Below are 25,785 nucleotides of genomic sequence, written 5' to 3'. Positions count from 1 at the left end.
CTTCTGGAAGGTTCTTTCATTCCACACAGGAATTCTTCAGCTCTGTCAGAGTGACAATCGCGTTCATGGTTACCTCTCTGACCAAGGCCTTTCTTCCCCGATTGTTCAGTTTGGCCGGACTGCCAGGTGAAGATGAAATGTTTGTGATTTAAAATTCCAGTGTGTTCTTGGAGACATTCAATGCTGCAGAGATGTTTCGGTACCCTTAACCAGATCTGTGCCATGACTTAATACTGTCTCTGAGCTGTACGGAGATTTATTTCGACATCATGTATTGTTCTGTTTCTCTGACATGCACTGTCAATCAATCAATCAAATGTATTTTATTAAGTAATTTTTGCTGGACCATGTAAGCGGAGCCATCCAAGAAGAGCAAATGTCTGTGAGTGACCGCCCACCTGCCCAGCCCTTGTTAAATAATGTGTTGGTTAGAGACACAGACCTGCAACCAAAGGTCCTGTGTTTGAATCTCGTCACAGTCAAAACACATTATGCATTAGGATTTGTTCTGGACAAACAAAATCTTCGCTCAGTAGCTACGTTATAGTAAACCTTAAATAAAACTGTTTACGATTATATTGTGACTATTTCTGGTGGATTTTCGAAGTACGCACCTGTGCATGATTTTTGGGGAAATATAGGCTGGATCAGAACTCCTTGGGCAGCAAAAGAGTAGGGTTTTCCTAGATTCTCTTGTCTTTTCACTTGATCAAAAAGTCAGTTATCATCCCCATATTGATATTGTATCAATGTAATTCATGAATGAAAGAAAAATAAACGTTTTGTGCCATGAAATGAAATAGCTTTGGCTGTGTGAAGTTCATATTCAGTCTCAATAGAAATTGCTCAAATCTTATGACTATTCCAAGTAGTAAGATACTAGTAAGCCTATTACTGGCTAAGAAGCTGTTAAAACAGCCAGTGGCAAAAGCCATACATTTCATAGATACTATTTGTGGTGGAGGTAAATGTAATAAGAAACGGTGGGTTTACACAATGCTTAAAGGTGTCTAGCGAAATGTGACGTGACGTTAATGCATAACAAAATGATCTAATGATAAGATGCTATACTGACACTGTGCAAATGTACAGCACAGTGGTTGAGTGGTTAAAGACGCAGCTTTGTTGGGGGCCGGCTGAACTAGGCTTGCCTGGTTCCTTTTCTGGTTTCATCAGCACTTCTCATACATCTGCTTATACAGATACCCAGCCTAAAACCCCAAAGAACAAGCAACAACAAGATTTGAGAGGTGCAGGACTCTGAGATGTTGCCAGTTCTTTTCTGGTTGTACCAGATGAGGTTATAAAAGAACCATACCTTTTTGAGTCATATGCATGTTTAGATCACCAGTGAGTCAATAAATACAAGTAGGCTGTGTCCAGAGTCTTTAGGCAGAATCCTGGTAAGATGCACAACAAGGTAGACTGGAACAGGGATGAACGGAGGGCTGTAGACAGTCAAGGTGACTTTAGTCAGGATCAGCTCCAACTTGTTGAACCTAGTAGTCTGAAGACATTGTTCATGGACTCAGGTCCTCCTAAGATTGAAAAGGATTCCAGGGGAATCAGATGGAATGTTCCTTGGATGAGAGATGATACCTCGGCACGGATTAGTAGCAGTGTTTATCAGTATGTTTTAACTGTGTAAATTTTTGTTAAAGTGATGGTACCTTTTGGTTAAGATAAATATGTTTCCAGAACTCAAGTTATATGAACATCAGTAAACTATTTGGGTATTTTTTGTCTCCCGTCTCAGTAGTATCTTATGGCAGAATGTGTATGTAAACGAAGGCCTGAAGCAGTATTCAAGCAATTCCTGATATCTGCCATTATATTGCTAGAGCCAAAAGCAACACATGACAGATGTTACATTGTATCATTATAATTTTTAATCCGCAGCTCGCCATTCAATGAAATAGTTTTACACTTCAGTGTCAGCTGAGAATTAGCCCAAAATGTAGAACTTCTTCAGGTGTGTTCACACTGCATCTTGGCCTAGGGCTAAGAGCTTTCTAAGCCCTGGGCTAAGGGCCTCCTAAGCCCAGGGCTAAGCAAGTTTTCACACCTGCATATTTTGAAGTGGGCTAGCACTACCCTTAGCCTGGGGCTAAGATAGCCCAGGACTTAGAACAATGCAGTGTGAAAAGACCTTTTAGGTCTTACATGGTCTCTAAATGTCTCTATCTTAAACAACATATCAGACCAAACCTTCAGCACATCCCCTCCACTATCTGTCTGTCTTCTAATAATATATGTGTGTATTCTATATCCTAACCTTATATATATAACCTTATATTTATATGGCCTGGTATGGTGTCACCTCTTCAGTTCTTGGCTCCACACACACTCACACCTATCTCGTTGTCTGGGGTCCCTCCAATAATAGATGGTAGCAAAGCAACATTCATCTGTGTTGTGTTCTTTTTACTAAAAGACACCAATATTATCAGGAAAATATTTGCTTTCTCACACAGGTGATACAGACTTCCACCACTGAGTGGATTATGTTGTGGAAATTCTTGAACTGATGTATTCTTGGTCCTATGCAAGTATTAATGAGTTACTAGTTTAAGTACTGAGTACCCATGTTTAGATAGGTAGAGGAGCGTGAGAGAGGGGATCTGGTATTTGTCCTAGGGCGGCATCCTTGACCGGTACAAGCGGATTAGAAGGTTACTCATAAATCAGTAAATCTGTATAACCCTTAAGTGTCTCGAATTGATTGTCCAGACATTGTGTCTCCTCAGGAGTTGAGAAGGATAAGGTGGGGGGACACTCCGCACTTTGGGTAAATGTTACACAAGACAGATGGGCAACAACTTACCACACCCCTTTTTGTATGTGATATATACTGTTGAATGAGCTATATTGAGTGAGAGACTCCTCAGACGATTATGTTTGTAAGCGGTTGACGCGTCTCTCTTATTTGCAAATAAATAATATTAAAATGATTAACTTGTGCCTAGAGAATTTTGTCTCTGTTTCTTACTCATTTAAGAGTGTCGATCGATTGGAATTACTATCACAATTAAAAAGAATACTACTGGCAACTCTACATTCATACCTGATTAACTAATTAACAAACCCTTACCTTTTGAATCAGATGTGGTAGCTCTGGGATACATCTAATAGATGGAATGGCTTGGGGGCTCCAGGAGAGGTTTGGGAACCACTGCTTTGGAGAATTGTTAATATATGTACCATTTGTAAAGAAAACACGACTGAGCAGGCAAAACGTCTTTTATTTCTTATGGGATTCACATTCAAATGTAGGTAATAACAGTATGGCACTATCATAAAACAAAATATGGCAACAAAGAAAATTAACTGACCCCTGTTCAAAAGTCTGCATACCCTTAGTTCTTAACACTGTGTATTGCCCCCTTTAACATCAATGACAGCATGCAGTTTTTTGTAATAGCTGTCTATAAGGACCCTAATTCTTGCAGGTGGTATAGCTGCCTATTTGGCTTGGCAAAATGCCTCCAGGTCAGGCAAAGTCTTTGGTCATCTTGCATGAACCGCACGTTTGAGATCTCCCCAGAGTGGCTCAATGATATTAAGGTCAGGAGACTGTGATGGCCACTCCAGAACCTTCACCTTTTTCTGCTGTAACCACTGGAGGGTCAACTTGGCCTTGTGCTTTGGGTGCTTTGTTGTGTTGGAAAGTCCAAGAGCGTCCCATGAGCAGCTTTCGTGTGGAAAGATGCAACATGCTGTTGGACTGTATTTCTTTTTTACTTCATTCTGATATAGTTACTGTAAATAGTAAAGTGTCTTATCTGTAATATTCCTGCTGTCACATCTACACCATCTCCTCTCCCTCGGCTCCGCTCTGATTCGCCAGCGTTCTGAAACACTAGCCCTTACTGGCCCACAGCACAGTCACGAAACAGCTCCCTTTACCTTACTGCACACATCTGGTCCTTATCAACCCCAATCATCCACCTATATCTAGCCCTCTGGTTCACACACCTGATCCTTATCAACCCCAATCATCCACCTATATCTAGCCCTCTGTTTCACACACCCCTGTCGCTTATTGCCCATGTATCACTCAATGCCAGAGCTGTGTCTGTGTGTTCCTGGTTTACCATGTAGTATCTTGTTTACCGCTTGTATCGCACCCTTTTATTTACCCGGTCAAGTTTTGCTCAAGAACCGCACATGCTTCCTGTGTCTCCGTGCTTGTTTGATCTACTGACAGTTGTTCTAGTCACAAACAATATTTATATCTTTATATAAGGTTGGATCATGTTTCTACTGTACAGACAGACCAATTTAATTTAATTTAACCAAATTAATGGACCCATAAGGAGGTGGATGGCAGATAACAACATTAAATGCTTGTTTTAGATTCCAAGAAACAAAGACATTTGTTGTCAGATTTCACTAGGAGCCTCAACGATTGTACAGCCAGTATAAAACCATCATTACTCTGAACCCTGATCTCTCTTTTGATGACCATATAAACACATAAATCTAAAACAAACTCCACTGATCGCTAACAGCAGATCTAGGATTAGATTCTCATTACCCCAGTCATAGCTGACCCAGAATTTGTAAGTATGAGCTACATCCACCTACAGTTGTGCTCAAACAAAGAAAAACCCACAGGTAACCTCAGGAGAAATACAAGCTCCTCTTGGAAAAATACGGTGTGGTTATTTCAAGGAGCACAATACGATGATACTTGCACAAAAATGAGCTGTATGGTTGAGTTGCCAGAAAGAAGCCTTTACTGCGCCAATGCCACAAAAAAGCTGATTCACTAACTGTATCCTAATCCACTAACCGTATCCTAACCCATTGAAGGATCAACATGTTAGGTCTCTCTCCATTTAATATGAAGCATCACATTAAAAAACACAGAAATAAAACAATTCAGGAAACTAACACTTAGATACACTCAGGAGGGGTGAAGACCAACAGTGTAGAGGTAAATACCACATACCTTTGCCTTTAGTGGTAAAAATGCTAATCTCACCCAAGCTCAGCATCTTAGGTTACTTCACTCTTCTCTTTCTTGGTCACACTCAATATAGAAGTGACCTCTTCACAGATCTTGGTTCAGATTTCCCCACTCCTAATCCTGTCATTAACCACCTGCAATGGAATAAATATCTTACCCTGAATCAGTGGTTATAAGGTATTTAAAGAATATTTTCGACTGCATTGTTTGCTAGTTCACACACAAAATAATCAAAGGCCATTTTTTCATGCCCTTAAGAACCCAACATAAAAATTATCGGAATTAATCTTGGTAAGAACCCAAGTCTAGGAATATATTGTTACCTATTGGGATGATGCTATGCTGATGATAGTGAAACCAGATAAATTGGTTTCTGTAAGAATTGTGTCTTGTCCCGACTTGATTAAAATACTGTTTCTGGCTTCGGGGTTAAGTTCAGAGTAAAACTTACTAGTGGGGTTAGTGTTCGAATTTGGTTTTTTGGGCATTACAGATATTGAGGTTAAGGGGTATTATTATGACTAGATAATGTTCAGTAGCACATGCTACTTAAACCTCCACTCTCCTACCTACTCCTGAGATAGGTGTGGTCCTTCCAAACCAAGTGTTGTCCTATGTGTTGTCCTTTAATGCCACAGTGTACACAAGCATTGTTGCTGACCATCTGCATTCATTAATAGTGACAATATCTGTTAACAATAGGATACTTCCAGCAGGACAAAGCATTGTTTCACAAATCACACATCAACTAAAGCTGGTTCCACAAACATGACAGTGAGTTCACTTTACTCCAGTTACCTGCACAGTTCAGATCTCAACCCAATAGAGCACCTTTGGGATGATGTGGACTGTAAGGTTCACATCTTGAATGTGCGGTCGACAGATCTTTAGTGACTTCATGATGCTATCAGGTCAGCATGGACAAAATATATAGCTCTGAAAAAGATCTGATGTAAAAAATATCTAATGCTATAAGATCTGGTGTGATTGGTCAAAATACGCGGAAAAAATATCAAAATTGGGCTTATTGTGTAAACGCAGACAAATTATGGTAGGCGTGGGCCTGATGATAACAATTATTTTTAAGTTTCATTTAGTCAACCTCTTAAGTTTGTTTCCGCACGGATTTTACTGACGATTGATGGGGGATACATTCTCATTGGCTCAAAAATGAGCTCATGACGACTTGATGCATGCAAACTTCTCAGATCATTTCCGTCTCAAAGCTTAGAACAACAAGGTTTAGAATGAGCTAATTGACGTGCATCAACATGAAGGTTATTATCCTTTTGATCTTGGGAATAGGATTTCTTCCTACAGTATCTGCTGGTCAGTATTAATTAATTTTATATTTAGAAATATTTTGTCCGTCAATGTAGGTTAACCTAATTTTATAGCATAGGCTACTGGGCTATTTTGCCTCAGTACCTGAGGGAGGATTTGTATGACGAATCTCTGGTTAGTTCGAAATCCTCCAATAATTATAACAATGGCTTTCATAAGATTTAAAAACCTTTGAAAGATATTTGACAGATTTAATTACATACTTTTTCTTGACAGATTTTTAGGCCATGTTATACAACATTCATTGGAGAATAAACTAACATGAGTCCAATTGCACCGATTTTTATAACACATGTTGACCAATTGTTAACCGTATATGATGGTCACATAAAGATCCTATTAAAAAGTATTCTAATGTCTAATTATATCGTTAAATATTCTTAGAAAAAAATCATTTTGGTGTTTAATGAGTGTTCCACTGGGCTTCTTATTTAGTTTAGCTCAGATAGGCCTATATTTCCACTCTTCTATACCATAGCATTGTTATTGCACTAAAATGTACAAAGGTGAATACTTGTTGTCAACGTTGTTTTCCCTGTCCTGCCTGGAAACCAGTTACCTTAAATGACAGTTGACACATCTAGCTGATCAGAAAGTGTTTTGAATGAAATCACTTTTAAGTCGTATTCAGAATATAATGGGGCTGATCTTGGCTCATTAAGGTGTACAGTCTAGTTACGTTCAGTTTAATTTATGTTGAAGATGTGCACTTTAGAAAAGGTTGCCAATACGTTTTCAATAATTTTTGAGCCAATGAGAATTTATCTAGCATCAATCGTCAGTTAAATCCGTGTTGAAACAAACGTAAGAGACTAAATGAAACTGAAAGTAATTGTGTGTTGTCATCAGGCCCACGCCTACCGTCATTCGTCTGCGTTTACACAAGCAGCCCGATTTTAATATTTGTTCCGCTTATTTTGACCAATCACACCAAATGTAAATGTATTAATCCAAATCTTTATATAAAACATTTAAATTGTATTATAATGAAATAAATACACTCTCCGTAATTGTTTATTATATGCATCAAATTGATCAGAAATACAGTGTAGACATTGTTAATGTTGTAAATGACTATTGTAGTTGGAAATGGCAGATTTTTATTGGAATGTCCACATAGGCCTATAGAGGCCCATTATCAGCAACCATCAGTCCTGTGTTCCAATGGCATGTTGATTGCTAATCCAAGTTTATCGTTTTAAAAGGTTAACTGATCATTAGAAAACCCTTTTGCAGTTATGTTAGCACAGCTAAAAAACAGTTGTGCTGATTAAAGAAACAATAAAACAGGCTTTTAGACTAGTTGAGTTTCAGGAGCATCAGCAATTGTGGGTTTGATTACAGGCTCAAAATGGCCAGAAGCAAAGAACATTCTTCTGAAACTTGTCAGTCTATACTTGTTCTGAAAAATGGTTGCACAGCTCCAGTCCAGCTCCTCCAGGATGCAACATCCATACACGATGCACAAAGGTTTGCTGTGTCTCCCAGTACAGTCTCAAGATCATGGAGGAGATACAAGGAGATGGGCTGTTACTCAAGGAGACCTGGACAGGGCCATAAAGGGCATCAACCCAGCAGCTGGACTAGTATCTGCTCCTTTGTGCGAGGAGGAACAAGAGGAGCACTGCCAGAGCCCTAGAAAATGACCTCCAGTGGGCTACTGGGGTGCATGTTTCTGACAAAACTGTCAGAAACAGACTCCATGAGGGCCCAACATCCTCTAGTGGGACCTGTGCTCACAGCCCAGCACCATGCAGCTTAATTGGCATTCACCAGAGAACACCAGAATTGGCCGGTCCACCATTGGAGCCCCGTTCTATTCACAGATGAGAGCAGGTTCACAACAAGCACATGTGACAGATGTGAAAGTGTCTGGAGGGGCCGTGGTGAATGTTATGCTGCCTGCAACATCATCCAGCATGACCTGTTTGACGGGGGGTGTTGATGGTCTGGGGAGGCATATCCTTGGTGGGTCGCACAGACCTCCATGTGCTAGACAACGGTACCCTGACTGCTGTTAGGTACCGGGATGAAATCATCAGACACATCGTCAGACCTCATGCTGCTGCAGTAGCCTCTGTGCTCCTCCTGGTGCAGGACAATGCCCAGCCTCATGTAGCCAGAGTGTGTAGGAAGTTCCTGGATGACAAAGACATTGATGCCATTGACTGGCCCTCACGTTCCCCAGACCTGAATCCTATTGAGAACCTCTGGAACGTTATGTATCATGTAGCTCCACAGATTGTCCAGGAGCTCACTGATGCTCTGATCCAGGTCTGGGAGGAGATCCCCCAGGACACCATGCTGGGACATTGTCGGAAGTGCATACAGGCACCTGGGGGCAGGGGAGGCTTCAGGACTTTTTGACTGGGGTTGCTATGCGATTGCTTAACAAAACCATGCAGGTGCTAACAATGTTTGGAGCAACCACAAGCCACCCCCTAGCACCACCCCTGCTTGTTGACCATACACACTACTGAGTCACATTATGAGTTGCCGTGATGAAATTTACGCAAGTTGGAACCGCATGTGATTTCAATTGTTTACCTTGATTTTCGGTGTGAGTTTGAAGCCAGCCCTCAATCGGTTGGTGATTTTGGTTTCCATTGACCGTTGTAACGTCATTTTATTCTAAACAAATTACACAATGTACAGTAAAGATTTTGATCTTTAATATATTTTGTTCATCAAGACACAATGTGTGATTTAGGTGTTCCCTTCATTTTTTAGAGCAGTGTATTATCGCGACACTAGGTGTATATACTTAAAAGAAATGCTTTGATAGATCAGTGATATTATTCAGATTTAATTTAAACTGTTCAGACTTTTCCCTTTGGGCTATGTTGTTAGACATTAAGGTATTGTATTGTCTGCACGTCACAGTGCTGAGGCTGGGGTAGCATTTACTGAACACTGAAAGAGAAACTGACATGAGGTATATTAAGCATGTTGACCAATGGATAACTTACTACAGCTTAAATATTATATTACTTCTGTAATTTGTACTATGATATTAGTATTCTAGTGTTCTAATTCTGTTGTTATTTATTCTTCGAATAGAATATTCAAAATCCATGTTTGGTCTGCTGAAAAAGCTGGTTTTTTGGTGATTAGGGTTGAATTTAGTTCAGAGGTACACAGTTCATCCCATACTTTGTGTAGAACTGGATTGTTAAAGGGATTATAAGTTGAATGTTCACAGTCATTAAGAGATGTGATCATCTATCCTCAAAATCCAACAGCAGTGGCAAACAGGGGCAAACAAAATTCCTTGGTTGTTTCCTCGTTGCTAAAATTCAACACTGAAATGTACAACACTGAATACTGGCAGGCCTTTAGTAACATGGCTCTCCCTATTCTGCCTGGAAACACTTTACCTCAATATGACTGTGGCCACTCTTAACTGATAAGATTATATTGGAAGAGAAAGTATACACCTGAATAAAAACGTTTTTACTTAAAGTTGTATTAAGCGTGTGAGGATTTAATCATGGTTTATGTGTACTGTATTTTCCGTACTTTAAGTTATGTTCAGTTAAAAAAAATTGTGATTGGGGAAAAAAACTACTTTGTAGCAAAACCATCAACACAAGGGACCCTACCATATTTTTCTTTTGTAAAGAGAGTGGACACTCACTCTTCATATTTGTATTGTTTTTTTTTCAATGCATACATTTTCAGTGGGAATCACAGGGAGAATCACAGGAAGTGTAGTGGTGAAGAGTGAAGATGGGGATTAAACTCTGGTCCCTGGGTGCTGAATATATGCATGTATATTAATGATAAGTGTGGTAATATGATCCAAGGTCTGTGATGAGGTAAAGTCTACATTCAGGATGACTGAGACACATCAGGGTGAAGTTAACCTTGGAAACTGATCTAGGGTCAGTTTGCAATTTCTCCCACGAATGTTTAAGGTTAGAATTGGGGTAGAGTAAGCTGAACTTGTATCTTTACCAAAAGGAAACTTTACTACAGACGTACGAAGACACCCAAAAATCAAGTGTCTAATCATGTGATTTCTCTGGAACCATGGTGAGGAGACTTATAGTGACCAGTAGATGGCACTCTGGTATTGTCCATCTTTCACTGTAAGAATTCTGGAGTCATGGTCTGTCCCATTTATGTGTCTTATCAGCAGAGGTGTGAAAAGTACAAAGTACTCCAGGGTTCACCAGTATGAGTGAAATTCCTAATTAAGACATAAAGGAACTCTATTAAATTGGTCATTTACTCATTTGGTGAACAAAGCCAAGTACTTTTAACTGATAATTGTACACCTCTGCCTATCAGGGACTTTCCATTCACAGACTTAACTGACTGAACTTAATTAAGTTCTGCCCCCAACAGACACACATGTTAAAATAAACTTTAGGTGTGTGAGTTCGGGATGGCAGAATTAAGCCTTATTGAATCGATTAGGATTTACAGAAAATGTAAGGAAAAGGTCTATAGCACCCGCTGGTTGAAATAATTTAAAGCAGCCAAATAATGTTTCCTGCAAATGACTTATCAATCACTCAAACCAAAGCTTCAAAATTAAGGTACTCATGTCTGTTGCTTGGGCTTTATACTCCTTTCTCCCTCTTTCTTCAACCACTTTCCTCCCTCTGACACCTCCCAAATACCATCCATTGACACCTCCATCTGTTACACCCGTAATCACCCTTCTCCATTTCGCCCTACCGTCAGGGACATGACATATCTCCCTCCCTTATTCAGCTGATCAACTCCCAATGTCTTCTCTAACTGTGCTTTATTTGCTGCCAAGATCAGCACCTTAGCATTTCCTACAATTAAATATTGCACCATTTTGTAACATTTCAAAAATCATTGTTTTTAGTATTCAACTCTATATACATACTGTACACTGATCAGCCATAACATTATGACCACATGATGGCCGGGTGCATGTGTGTCACTTACCTGGATAACACATGGCACCAGGATGCACTATGGGAAGAAGGCAAGCCGGAGGAGGCAGTGTGATGCTTTGGGCAATGTTCTACTGGGAAACCCTGGGTCCTGCCATTCATGTGGATGTTACTTTGACATGTACCACCTACCTAAGCATTGTTGCAGACATTGTGCACCCTTTCATGGCAACGGTATTCCCTGATGCCACTGGCCTCTTTCAGCAGGATTATGTGCCCTGCCACAATGCAAAAATGGTTCAGGAATGGTTTGATACATAAATCAATACATGGACTTGCTCCTACTTTCCTTGCTGAAATGATCCAGCCATACATACCTACACGTAACCTACGATCGCAAGATGCAGGCCTTTTAATTGTACCTAGAATTTCTAAACAAACATCTGGAGGCAGGGCCTTTTCTCATAGAGCTCCACTACTGTGGAATGATCTGCCAATTAAGATTAGAAATGCAAACTCAGTGCAAACTTTCAAGTCTCTACTAAAAAATTATTAGGTGTAGCCTAGCCCGGGGGCGTGAAGGTGACCAGTAGGCTTGATACTGTCCACCCTTGCTGTCTTGCCAGATGGGCTCTTGTCACCACTGGGATCCCCTCCCTCCAATGCCTTTCGGGGGAAGAGTCACTGGCTTGTTGTTGTTGCGCACTTGTGCAATTGGGCTGTACTCTGTTGGCAATACTCGGCCCTCATTCAGGGGGGTTGCGGTTGGTGGGTGTCCCTTTGGTTGATGCCTGGCAATGTGGGTGGATTGATTTCCTGCCTGTTGGGCCCTGTCCGGGGCCTCCCCCGGGTAGGGCCACAGTGGTGACGGACCCCTAGTCTCAGTTCCAAGGTGTTACGCTGCTATATTATTGTGCTGGGGGATATGAGGATGCACTACTAACTTTTCTCAGTCTCCTCCAGTTTTAAATTTTAGGAGGAGATGAGGTCCTGGTCCACACCTGCGGATTACCTGGTTTGGGGGGCCTGTTGCTGTCCCTGTCCTTGTCCACCTGGTCATACTTCTGACCTAGTCTAAAATCAAATAGACTCTGGATTTAGCCCAGAGAAATGTATGTATTATTCCAATTGAAATCTTAATATCTCACCCGGCGCAGCCAGAAGAGGACTGGTCACCCCTCTGAGCCTGGGTCCTCTCTAGGTTTCTTCCTAAAATTCAGCCTTCTTAGGGAGTTTTTCCTAGCCACTGAAATTCAACACTACTTTTGTTTGCTCCTTGGGGTTTAAGGCCGGGTGTCTCTGTAAAGCACTTTGTGACAACTGCTGTTGTAAAAAGGGCTTTATAAATACATTTGATTGATTGGTTTGAGGAACACAACAAGTTCAAGGTGTTGACTCAGCCTCCAAATTCCCGAGATCTCAATCCAATCCCAATCTGTTGGATGTGCTGGACAAACAAGTCTGATCCATGGAGGCCCCACCTCACTACTCACAGGACTTAAAGGATCTTCTGCTAACATCTTGGTGCCAGATACCACTGCATACCTTCAGAGGTCTAGTGGAGTCCATGCCTCGACAGTTCAGGGCTGTTTTTGCTGCAAAAGGGGGACCTACACAATATTTGACAGGTGGTCATAAAGTTATGGCCGATCGGTGTATATTTCATAGGTTAATATTACATAGTTCCGTATAAGGATAATGGTCTTGAGGTTTAGTATTTCTATGTAACTGTCAGACAGAGTGACAACATTTCCCAGTATGTGTTGATGCCAATCTGACATGAGAGAACTTTCTCCATCTCAGTATTCCAAAACCTTTTTGATAACGCTAACAAAATGTAATTACTTCTTGGTTCTACATGACTGATGGATAAGTATGTATAACGACTGATCTATTTATCTCTCTTATTGTCCACAGTCACCCACTCTCTGAAATACTTCTACACAGGAGTCTCTGGTGATATTAACTTCCCAGAGTTCACTGCGGTTGGTCTGGTAGACAATGGCCAGTTCATGTATTTTGACAGCAACACCAAGACTGCAGTTCCCAAGACTGAGTGGATGAAGAGAGAAGGACCAGACTACTGGGACAGAGAGACTCAGACTGATATTAATAAGCATCAGGTCTTCAAAAACAACATTCAAGTAGCAAAGGATCGCTTCAACCAATCCATGTCTACAGGTATGTGCACACAGACAGTCACACACCATCATTTCAGCATGACGCTTCATTTGACGCCACATACTTCACACTCCCATAGAATGATACATCCCCTCCATAAGGCCCACTTCATCATATAACTGGGCACTAATCTGGATACACACCGAAAAAAGAACTGATCTGGATACATCCATGTTAAAATACATTATTTCCACAGTGGCTGATGGAAACAACCATTGGTTTATGCAGCACTGGTTTATGTGACTGGGTACATGAGTGGTTGTGAGGGTGTGTATGTGGCTGTTTATGTGTGTGTGTGTGAATGTATAGGTCAGTGTTTCATCCCCACTCCTCAGAGGTGCTCCCTCTTCCTCCACAGTAGATCTGTCTCCTCCTCAGACTCCCTAAATGTCTCTGATCTAAAGACAGTAGAGAAACAGACTCCTGATGATGGTTGTGATGATGACACATCTATCATTATTAGATGATCTGGGCCTCTCAGGGGAACGCTACACACAGATACAGGTCTGGCTCCAGCAGTGTTTTCTGGGTTAAAATTAAGATAATACCTTAGGTTTGTATTTATTGTATTTTTTGCAACTGAAAAGAAAATGGTCTAAATACAGCCAGTTGACAATGAGAGGAATAACCAACATAGACGTTTGTCCCCCACAGGCAATTGAGATTTCAGATTCAGGTTTTTCCTTTAATTTGTCACGCATCTGTATATTAAGGTAATATTTATGTTCATTACATTAACTGTCAGCTCAGTCACTTTGTGGTGGCTAAAGGAAGAAAGAAGTATGTTAAACAGGGTGCTGCAATTAGCACGGGAAGAGGGCTGCTGACAAGACGGAAAGAAGCGTTGTTACGAGAATGGAAAATTACCTTAATTGGTCAATGAACAGTGATTTATTTTAGGAGTAAATTATTTTTAATCATGATGCATTTGTATGGAGATCTATTTCAGGTATCTAGAAAGGTAAAAGCGGCATTAGGACGAGACAGACACAGAAATATTATGCACTGTCAGAGTGGAGCGTTTTAATTTCAGGTGAAAAACAGACAGTGGACAATGAACGGGCAAGTGTATATGATGAGTCAAAGAGATGAGTACTTTGAAGAATATGATGTCAGGTGGTACAATTGTGGTTGGGATCATGATGTTGAACCCTCCTGTAAGGGTGAAGGAGAATGAAGTAGGCTGTACGATCCAGGCTGTACGATCCAGGCTGTACGATCCAGGCTGTACGATCCAGGCTGTACGATCCAGGCTGTACGATCCAGGCTGTACGATCCAGGCTGTACGATCCAGGCTGTACGATCCAGGCTGTACGATCCAGGCTGCACTGCAGGACTCTTACAGAACAGCAATGGAAATAGTACAAGGAAACTATGAAAGTAAAAAACCTGCAACCTGTAGAAATTCAGGATGTGACTCAACATCTTGAGGTAACAGACACAGCGATAGTTAAGATGATTTACTTTGTGGTGTTTATTGCGCATGTGATCAGTACTGCACAAACCAACAAGAAACCTAAGATTCTGGACATTATTGTCTATGCGGTGGAGTGTATCCAGGAATGATCAGCAGTGGCATTACAATGACTAGTGATGATATTTTCCCTCTCAGGTCCCTGAACCTGTATATTTTAGGGATGTGAAAATGATGGTTGTTGAAAACCTGCAACGTGTTGAAAATCAGTGTGGGGTGCAAAGGTTGATGGGAACGGACACATTGAGAGTGAGGAAGATGGTTCTCTGGTGTTTATACTGGAGGTGATTAACTGAATTGGTCAAACTAACAAGAAGTCAGGGGGGAGTTCTATTTGTTTTAAAGAACCTTATTTTCTATTTACAGTATTTCATTGTTTGATTTGATAATTGACATCCTGAACAGTAGGTGGCGTCAGTACACTTACACTTTTCCTTGGTTGTTTCTGAACATCAGAGAAGTAGTAGTACAGGGAGAGGAAGTTAATTTCTCTTGCTCTCCGTCCTTTCTTTTCTTTTGCTCCTGATTTTGTCTCTCTCTCTTCACTCACACACTGTCGAAGTACAGTATACACACACGTCATGTGGTATGCTCCATAGGGTATGTTTGTGTTGTGGACACGTGCGCTCACACTTGCATGTGACAGGGCAAATGGCCAATGAAACGTGGTCATTATAAAGCGGTTTCAAATATTGAATATTGTATACTTTCTGCTGCATTGTCGATTCTGATCCTGCTCTACATGCTGTTGTAATAACGGTATTGAGTCAATATATCGTGCACACCTACCTCATAGTGGGTACAGTAGGAGGTGATTTGGACAAGGTACTGGACCTGTTCAACAGAGTGAGAGGAAGGGAAACTACCAGGCATCTAGAAGGTCTGTTCAGGGTGGGGACATCTGAGTCGTGTAGCTACATGCATGGGAACCCTGCATGGGAGCGTGATTAGCCTGGTGCTGTTCTTCATCATCATCTATGATGTTTACTGTCAGGTACAACCAGATATCGGCAGATCGTTATTTTGCAGATGATGCAGCCTGAAGGAAGAGAGGAAGAAACATACAACATGTAGTCAAGTCAGGAAGGTACCGGAAGCTGTTGAAGACATGGAGCAGTGGGCAGTGATGTGGAGGTTCAGGTTCTCTGTAGAGGAAACTCTGTCAGTGTTTTTCACCAGGTGGAGGTGAGATATGACTGATGATGTATAGGAGAGACTTAGAGAGGGTGGAGGTGAGATATGACTGATGATGTATAGGAGAGACTTAGAGAGGGTGGAGGTGAGATATGACTGATGATGTATAGGAGAGACTTAGAGAGGGTGGAGGTGAGATATGACTGATGATGTATAGGAGAGACTTAGAGAGGGTGGAGGTGAGATATGACTGATGATGTATAGGAGAGACTTAGAGGGTGGAGGTGAGATATGACTGATGATGTATAGGAGAGACTTAGAGAGGGTGGAGGTGAGATATGACTGATGATGTATAGGAGAGACTTAGAGAGGGTGGAGGTGAGATATGACTGATGTTGTATAGAAGAGACTTAGAGGGTGGAGGTGAGATATGACTGATGATGTATAGGAGAGACTTAGAGAGGGTGGAGGTGAGATATGACTGATGTTGTATAGGAGAGACTTAGAGAGGGTGGAGGTGAGATATGACTGATGATGTATAGGAGAGACTTAGAGAGGGTGGAGGTGAGATATGACTGATGTTGTATAGGAGAGATTTAGAGAGGGTGGAGGTGAGATATGACTGATGATGTATAGGAGAGACTTAGAGAGGGTGGAGGTGAGATATGACTGATGATGTATAGGAGAGACTTAGAGAGGGTGGAGGTGAGATATGACTGATGTTGTATAGGAGAGACTTAGAGAGGGTGGAGGTGAGATATGACTGATGTTGTATAGGAGAGACTTAGAGAGGGTGGAGGTGAGATATGACTGATGATGTATAGGAGAGACTTAGAGAGGGTGGAGGTGTCCAGGTTCCTCTGAGAGTATTTAGATAGTAAAACACATTGAAGGAGTGATGGGAAAGTGGAAGAATGTCCTGAATGTGATGCACTGACTGAAAGGGCTTTGATAATATCACTGATGATTAAGGCAGTATGGCGTTTGGTTCAGCTGACTGGAGTTTGGAAAGAATACTCAGATTACGTCATGAGGCGTTTTGGACCTCTGGTGTCAGATGTACTGGTGGAGGTGGGAGGGAGATTAGGAGACTGAACCTGGTAATGAAGTATCGGGTTACTGACCCTAGTGTGGAGAATAGTGGAGGAGACGGTGACACTAGTACAGGTATGGAGAAGGAAGTGAGAGAGAGCAGGAGAGAAAGGAGGTGCGAAGAGGAGTAAGAGGTCAATGGAAGTAGAGTCACACAAGAGGAGTAATGCTGAAAGTACAGTTGTGAATAACATTGGTGGTTTGGAGACAGAGGGGAGGAAGAGGTGAGGAGAAGGGACCAGGGAGGTGAGGAGAAAGGAGTGATTGACGTCTCTGGAGGAGTTGGACGTTGGGTGGTTGGTGATGAAATGGACAGTTAATGGACAATAAAGAGAGGGGGGGTAGTTCTCAGAGCTGAAGGGGTGAGAGATGAAAATGTGGTTCTATGAAGGAATCCAGTGGAAGAGGAGAGGGGGGGGTGAGGTGGAAGAGGAGGGGGGGGTGAGGTGGAAGAGGAGAGTGGGGGGGGGTTGGGTGGAAGAGGAGAGGGGGGTGAAGTGGAAGAGGAGAGGGGGGTGAGGTGGTAGAGGAGAGGGGGGTGAGGTGGAAGAGGAGAGGGGGGTGAGGTGGTAGAGGAGAGGGGGGTGAGGTGGTAGAGGAGAGGGGGGTGAGGTGGTAGAGGAGAGGGGGGTGAGGTGGTAGAGGAGAGGGGGGTGAGGTGGAAGAGGAGAGGGGGGTGAGGTGGAAGAGGAGAGGGGGGGGTGAGGTGGAAGAGGAGAGGGGGGGGGTGAGGTGGAAGAGGAGAGGGGGGGTGAGGTGGAAGAGGAGGGGGGGGTGAGGTGGAAGAGGAGAGAGGGTGGAGGTGAGGTGGAAGAGGAGAGGGGGGGGGTGAGGTGGAAGAGGAGAGGGGGGGGGGTGAGGTGGAAGAGGAGAGGGGGGGGGGGGGGGGAATCGGGGGGGGGGGGGGGTGGAAGAGGAGAGGGGGGGGGTGAGGTGGAAGAGGGGAGGGGGGGGTGAGGTGGAAGAGGAGAGGGGGGGTGAGGTGGAAGAGGAGGGGGGGGTGAGGTGTGGAAGAGGAGAGGGGGGGGGTGAGGTGTGGAAGAGGAGAGGGGGGGTGAGGTGTGGAAGAGGAGAGGGGGGGGTGAGGTGGAAGAGGAGGGGGGGTGTACGGGGGGGTGGGGTTGTGTGTTTGTTCCAGCAGGGAAGTGGTGGGTTCAAGGGGGATCACTGGAGTGGCTGTGAGTGTTGCATTATGGATGTAAAAGAACATCTGAAAGGAGGAAGTCTGGTGAAGAGCAGAACATGCAGCGAGCATCAAGAGAGGAAGGACAGCCAGTCTGTTCTGTTACGTGTCACAGAGTAATTCTGAACAAAGGACGTCCAACCAGAGGGCTGTAGCTGTGGGGACGTCCAACCAGAGTGCTGTAGTTGTGGGGACATCCAATCAGAGGGCTGTAGTTGTGGGCAGCAGCAGCACATCCTATAAATGAGACAACATGGACAGACCACTTCCATTTCCCTGGGTTTATTGTGGCCCACATTAGAAATACGCCAGTTTTTTTTTGCTGCAAAGCATTTATATTGAAAAGCTGTTCAATATAATTTAACAATGTAAGACTTTACGTCATGCCTTGGTCACCAAACGTTTGAGCCTGGACTTTTAGAGTTAAAATGCAGACAGAGTCATAAATATTGATACTTAATCACATCCAACATTATAAACATTCTACTGCGATGATGTTTCAGCAGTTGTCACAGTGTGGATAAACAGGAACCAAACACAGATGTAGTCAGATAACCAGGGTCTTTATTGAGACAACGGTCAGACTAGAGAGAATAAAGAAACAAATTAAACAGTACAGACCGAAACAGGCACATAAACACATGACTCACGCAATGGGACAATACTGGACAAAGACACTGGGTGATGAGGTGATGGAAACAGGTGTGAGTGATTAGACAGGACAGTCTGGGATGTGTTCATGTGCACATGGGAAACAGGTGTGAGTAATAAGACAAGAGAGTCTGGGATGTGTTCATGTGCAGGTGAGGACGATAAACCACAAAACAGGTGCCAGTGAGATCCAACGACCTCTCCCTCATTTGGATCACAGACACCTGTTTTGTTGTTTATCGGCTTCATCTGTTTCCATAATCACTGTTCCTATTTAAGTTTGGGAGTTGGAGTGTGTTTCCCAATTTCATTTCAACAGATCCTCCGGTCCTCCACAGTAGATGTTTCCCCTTGACTCCCTAAATGTCTCTGATCTGATGACACTGTAGGCAACCAGAAACACCGGATGATGATAGTATATTGGTCCTCTCTACTCTAATTAACCAAAGCTCCAGTGACTCTTTGCACTGTGGTGCTGGAGCTGATCCGGCCTGTCAAGAGAACACTACACACACCCAGGTCCAGCTCCACCAGTGTTTTCTAATGGATTGATAATGGTATACATGTTGTTGTCTCCATCTCTCCTGTAATTCCTGACTGAACAGAAGCTCCTCTCTCCCTTCCTCTATTTACTTCTGACATCATCACAAAGCAACAAAATCTTTACGGATGATATTGTTGTGTTGGCCCCTTCAAGCCAGGACCTTCAGCATGCACTTGGACGGTTTGCAGCCGAGTGTGAAGCGGTGGGGATGAAAATCAGTACCTCCAAATCTGAGGCCATGGTCCTCAGTCGGAAATGGGTGGCTTGCCCACTTCAGGTTGGTGGAGAGTGCCTGCCTCAAGTGGAGGAGTTTAAGTATCCAGGGATCTTGTTCACGAGTGAGGGAAGGATGAAATGGGAGATTGACAGACGGATCGGTGCAGCTTCTGCAGTAATGCGGTGAAGAAAGAGCTGAGCCGCAAGGTGAAGCTTTCGATTTACCGGTCAATCTACGTTCCTACTCTCACCTATGGTCATGAGCTTTGGGTCATGACCGAAAGGACAAGATCCCGGATACAGGCGGCCGAAATGAGCTTTCTCCACAGAGTGGCTGGGCGATCCCTTAGAGATAGGGTGGCTTGGGCATCTGTTTCGGATGCCTCCGGAACGCCTTCCTGGGAAGGTGTTCCGGTCCCATCCCACCGGGAGGAGACCCCGGGGAAGACCTATGACACGCTGGAGGGACTATGTCTCCCGGCTGGCCTGGGAACGCCTCGGTGTCCCCCCGGAAGAACTGGAGGAAGTGTCTAGGGAGAGGGAAGTCTGGGCATCCCTGCTTAGACTGCTGCCCCCGCGACCCGGCCCCGGATAAGCGGAAGATGATGGATGGACACCTTAACAACATTAGTTAGAATAACACCAATGTACTAAACAATGTGTATATTAAACTCAGTAGATAGAACCAGCTTTGCTCTACATTACTTGGTCTAGAATAGGTCCACACTCAACACAGTAGATAGAACCAGTCCAGGATGGAATGTTGTCCTAAAGGTGGTGTCTGATTTCCCATTTTCCCATCACTCAAGGCACTAAGGCCAGGCAAGCAAAATAGGCATTTATATTATGGTGATGGAGCTACAGTACTATTTGCTCTGATGTCTGAGAAATTCTCTCGATACTCACTAGTGTTTTCCAGCTTACGACCAAGGCCACCGTTGCCTCCGTAAAATTCTATCTCTATTTTGTCATACCTTCTGTCTGTCTCTTCTTCAGCTCTGTCTGTCTGTCTATGTGGTGAAGGAATGACTTTATCACACATTTGAGACTGAGCAGTAATGTGTGTTTTACTATTCGGACAAACATAATGATGATGATGTCAGTTTGAGAGATCTTGTCAACAATGTAGCAATGTACAATGTTGATGGTTTCCCTCTCTGTCAGGTGTACATGTATTCCAGAACATGTATGGCTGTGAGTGGAATGATGAGACTGGAGTCATACAGGGTTTTGACCAGTATGGATATGATGGAGAAGACTTCATCTCATTAGACCTGAAGACATTGACATGGATCGCTCCAAAATCAAAAGCATTCACCACCAAGAACAAGTTAGACCAAAACCCAGCTAACAATGAGTACTGGAAAAACTACCTCACCCAGACTTGTATTGAATGGCTGAAGAAGTATGTGGACTATGGGAAGAGCAGTCTGATGAGGACAGGTATAGAGAAATTAAGAGTCAATACATTTACTCAACAGAGAGAATCTCAATATTATATTGTCTCATTTAATTAATTATTTGTTTAATGTAATGTAAGTCTAAAAATGCATTTAAGTCTAACAACTTAATTTTTATCTTCTTTCTGTTGCTCTACTCCCTGATGTTTTCCCTCTTACCTTGACCTTTCCTCTGTCTGACATTTGTTTCCTTCCCTTCACTCCTCATATCTCTTTCTCTACCCCCCTCTCCTTCTCTCCAGTCCCTCCATCAGTGTCTCTGCTCCAGAAGACCCCCTCCTCTCCAGTGACCTGCCACGCTACAGGTTTCTACCGCAGTGAAGTCATGGTGACCTGGAAAAAAGATGGACAAGAACAGCATGAAGATGTGGTTACTGGACATACTCTCCCTAATGATGATGGAACATTCCAGAAAAGTGTCCTTCTGACCGTGAAGCCTGAGGAGTGGAAGAACAACAAGTATCAGTGTGTGGTTCAGGTCTCTGGTATCAAGGAGGACTTGATCAAGGATCTGACTGAGTCTGAGATCCAGACAAACCGGGGTAAGACAGAGATTTACTCATTAGACCCAACAAACCCTCCTGATAATATTCCTAGTTTCTAAACACTCTGTTTGGTAACACTACCTTGTTGATGGTATACTATATTCATACTGACCATGACCCTGTGAATTCTTATTTTGACATGAACATAGACATGTTTGGAGTTCATTATTATGACACTGAAACAATAACCATTGTGTGTTACTCCTAGTAGAGGTTGGCATGAGTAAAATATAACTTCCGAATTTGTCTCAAACAATGGTTTGATTACTTTTTGCATCAGCAGTTGTCAAAGTGCTTTAACAGATATCCAGGCTGAAACTGCAAAGAGCAACAACAATGTATTGATGCACAGTGACTAAGAAAAACTATTACTGCCGGCAGGAGCAGTAATGAACATAGCATAGCATAGCATAGCATCATCTTCCGCTTATCCGGGGCCGGGTCGCGGGGGCAGCAGTCTAAGCAGGGATGCCCAGACTTCCCTCTCCCCAGACACTTCCTCCAGCTCTTCCGGGGGGACACCGAGGCGTTCCCAGGCCAGCCGGGAGACATAGTCCCTCCAGCGTGTCCTAGGTCTTCCCCGGGGTCTCTTCCCGGTGGGACGGGACCGGAACACCTTCCCAGGAAGGCGTTCCGGAGGCATCCGAAACAGATGCCCAAGCCACCCTATCTCTAAGGGATCGCCCAGCCACTCTGTGGAGAAAGCTCATTTCGGCCGCCTGTATCCGGGATCTTGTCCTTTCGGGCATGACCCAAAGCTCATGACCATAGGTGAGAGTAGGAACGTAGATTGACCGGTAAATCGAAAGCTTCACCTTGCGGCTCAGCTCTTTCTTCACCGCATTACTGCAGAAGCTGCACCGATCCGTCTGTCAATCTCCCATTTCATCCTTCCCTCACTCGTGAACAAGATCCCTGGATACTTAAACTCCTCCACTTGAGGCAGGCACTCTCCACCAACCTGAAGTGGGCAAGCCACCCATTTCCGACTGAGGACCATGGCCTCAGATTTGGAGGTACTGATTTTCATCCCCACCGCTTCACACTCGGCTGCAAACCGTCCAAGTGCATGCTGAAGGTCCTGGCTTGAAGGGGCCAACACGACAACATCATCCGCAAAGAGCAGAGACGAAATCGTGTGGTCCCCAAACCTGACACCCTCCGGCCCCTGGCTGCGCCTAGAAATTCTGTCCATAAAAATTACGAACAGAACCGGTGACAAAGGGCAGCCCTGCCGGAGTCCAACATGCACAGGGAACAAGTCTGACTTACTGCCGGCAATGCGGACCAAGCTCCTGCTTCGGTCGTACAGGGACCTGACAGCCCTTAGCAAAGGACCCAGGACCCCATATTCCCGAAGCACTCTCCACAGGATGCCGCGAGGGACACAGTCGAATGCCTTCTCCAAATCCACAAAACACATGTGGATTGGTTGGGCAAACTCCCATGAACCCTCCATCACCCTGTAGAGGGTATAGAGCTGGTCCAGTGTTCCACGGCCTGGACGAAAACCACACTGTTCCTCCTGAATCCGAGGTTCTACTAGAACCTCAGTAATGAACATATGAATAGTAAATTGGAGGGGTGTTGTCATTAAGGACCAATAGCACTGGGGATATGTTGATAGGGAATGTAATTGCCCCGATTTATGTTCATACTGAATGTAATGTCTCTTTACAAAATAGTTACTTATTGACATAAGTTCCTAGTTTCTCCAATACTTTATTTTATTATCGGTGATGTCTGCTGATGTAGTCTGTATCTGAACCAGGACCTATAGCCAACGCAGTTAATTTAGGGTGTGGTTTCTTTTTCCCTCCAGGTTACCTGGACATTACAGGCAGGATAGTCGTTTTGTAAGGTGTTTTTCTCCTGCTATGTTTGTTACTACTTATTCTCGTTCTGTATGCAATAGTAACCCAATAATAAGATTAAATTAGCACCAAAATAAGATGATAAACCTGCTGTTGGTCCTCCTAATCTTTGTAAGTCATCTTCATAACACCTGTGTGTTTCATGAGATTCTGTATAAAAGTATTTAACAAACTCCATGACGATTTCATCAACAGTTTAAACAGCCCACATGTATTCTGCAAATGTGTGCGATGCCAAACATTCCCTGATAATGTGAAGTGAGCATTATCAATAGTGAGCAACAGCCTTCTGGCCGGCTCCAGTTTTACTCCACGCTCCAGTCAAACTGGGCCCTCTCCGCCTGCCCTGCTCAGATCATCTTCTCTGCCTGCTGGACATCTTAACATCCAAAAACATTTGTGTCCCAAAAGGTTCTGTAGTTTTATAATATTCACCTGGCACAGCCAGAAGAGGACTGAATACCCCTCAGAGTCAAAGCATTACATGAACTTGCAGGCCTCCTTACTGTACCTAGAATTTCAACCATACTTCAAAGAAATTACGTTCAAATACAACTAATCTGTAAAGCGTGAGTACGTTCAGTATGAACATAAATCGGTGGAGTTGCGTTTACTATCAACATATCCCCAGTGCTGTTGGTCCTTAATGACTCACTGTTATGTTGGTCCTTAACATTATTAATTGAAAATGGACTAAACCCTTTTTACGAATAACATTTACGGTTAACTTTGGGTTGTCTTGTCTAAAACCTTGTCTTGTCTAAATGCTCTGTGATGATTACAGGTGTAAATGACCCAACCTCCATTGGCTCCATCATTGGAGTGGTGGTAGCTGGCCTCCTGGTCATAGCCACTGTTATTATTGGAGTCGTCATCTGGAAGAAGAAGAGCAAGAAAGGTGAGTGAGGACAGTAACTTCACTTTCTCTTTTCATATATACAGGTGCTGGTCATATAATTAGAATATCATCAAAAAGTTGATCCATGTCAGTAATTCCATTCAAAAAGTGAAACTTGTATATTATATTCATTCATTACACACAGACTGATATATTTCAAATGTTTATTTCTTTTAATTGTGATGATTATAACTGACAACTAATGAAAATCCCAAATTTTGTATCTCAGAAAATTAGAATATTACTTAAGACCAATAAAAAATTTTTTTTTTTGAAATGTTGGCCAACTGAAAAGTATTAACATGAAAAGTATGAGCATGTACAGCACTCAATACTTAGTTGGGGCCCATTTTGCCTGAATTACTGCAGCAATGCGGCGTGGCATGGTGTCGATCAGTCTGGCACTGCTCAGGTGTTATGAGAGCCCAGGTTGCTCTGATAGTGGCCTTCAGCTCTTCTGCATTGTTGGGTCTGGCGTATCGCATCTTCCTCTTCAGAATACCCTATAGATTTTCTATAGGGTTAAGGTCAGGCGAGTTTGCTGGCCAATTAAGAACAGGGATACCATGGTCCTTAAACCAGGTACTGGTAGCTTTGGCACTGTGTGCAGGTGTCAAGTCCTGTTGGAAAATGAAATCTGCAACACCATAAAGTTGGTCAGCAGCAGGAAGCATGAAGTGCTCGAAAACTTCCTGGTAGACGGCTGCGTTGACCTTGGACCTCAGAAAACACAGTGGACCAACACCAGCAGATGACATGGCACCCCACACCATCACTGACTGTGCAAACGTTACACTGGACTTCAAGCAACGTGGATTTTGTGCCTCTCCTCTCTTCCTCCAGAGTCTGGGACCTTGACTTCCAAAGGAAATGCAAAATTTACTTTAATCAAAGAACATAACTTTGGACCACTCAACAGCAGTCCAGTCCTTTTTGTCTTTAGCCCAGGTGAGACGCTTCTGACGCTGTGTCTTGTTCAAGATTGGCTTGACAAATGGAATGCGACAGCTGAAACCCATGTCTTGCATACGTCTGTGCGTGGTGGTTCTTGAAGCACTCACTCCAGCTGCAGTCCACTCTTTGTGAATCTCTCCCACATTTTTGAATGGGGTTTGTTTCACAATCCTCTCCAGGGTGCGGTTATCCCTATTTCTTGTACACTTTTTTCTACCACATCTTTTCCTTCCCTTCGCCTCTCTATTAATGTGCTTGGACACAGAGCTCTTTGAACAGCCAGGCTCTTTAGCAATGACCTTTTGTGTCCTTGTGCAAGGTGTCAATGGTCGTCTTTTGGACAGCTGTCAAGTCAGCAGTCTTCCCCATGATTGTGTAGCCTACAGAAC

At 43.3% G+C, this 25,785-nt stretch overlaps 1 protein-coding gene across 1 annotated transcript in view; it reads left to right on the top strand.

Moving 5' to 3' along the window:
• The first annotated feature begins 6,220 nt into the window (after nucleotides 1-6,220).
• LOC114828690 (BOLA class I histocompatibility antigen, alpha chain BL3-7-like) overlaps nucleotides 6,221-25,785 on the top strand; it is a 593,411-nt gene continuing 573,846 nt past the window's right edge. The window contains exons 1-2 of the mRNA XM_034294688.1: nucleotides 6,221-6,301; nucleotides 13,108-13,371. Coding sequence (XP_034150579.1) covers nucleotides 6,244-6,301; nucleotides 13,108-13,371 — 322 coding nt within the window. The 5' untranslated portion in view covers nucleotides 6,221-6,243. The remainder of the gene's footprint in view (nucleotides 6,302-13,107; nucleotides 13,372-25,785) is intronic.

Source organism: Esox lucius, chromosome 10, assembly GCF_011004845.1.
Source record: "Esox lucius isolate fEsoLuc1 chromosome 10, fEsoLuc1.pri, whole genome shotgun sequence".
Taxonomy (NCBI): Eukaryota; Metazoa; Chordata; class Actinopteri; order Esociformes; family Esocidae; genus Esox; species Esox lucius.
Note: the sequence above shows the minus strand (reverse complement) of the source record. Positions and strands in the feature narration are given on the sequence as shown.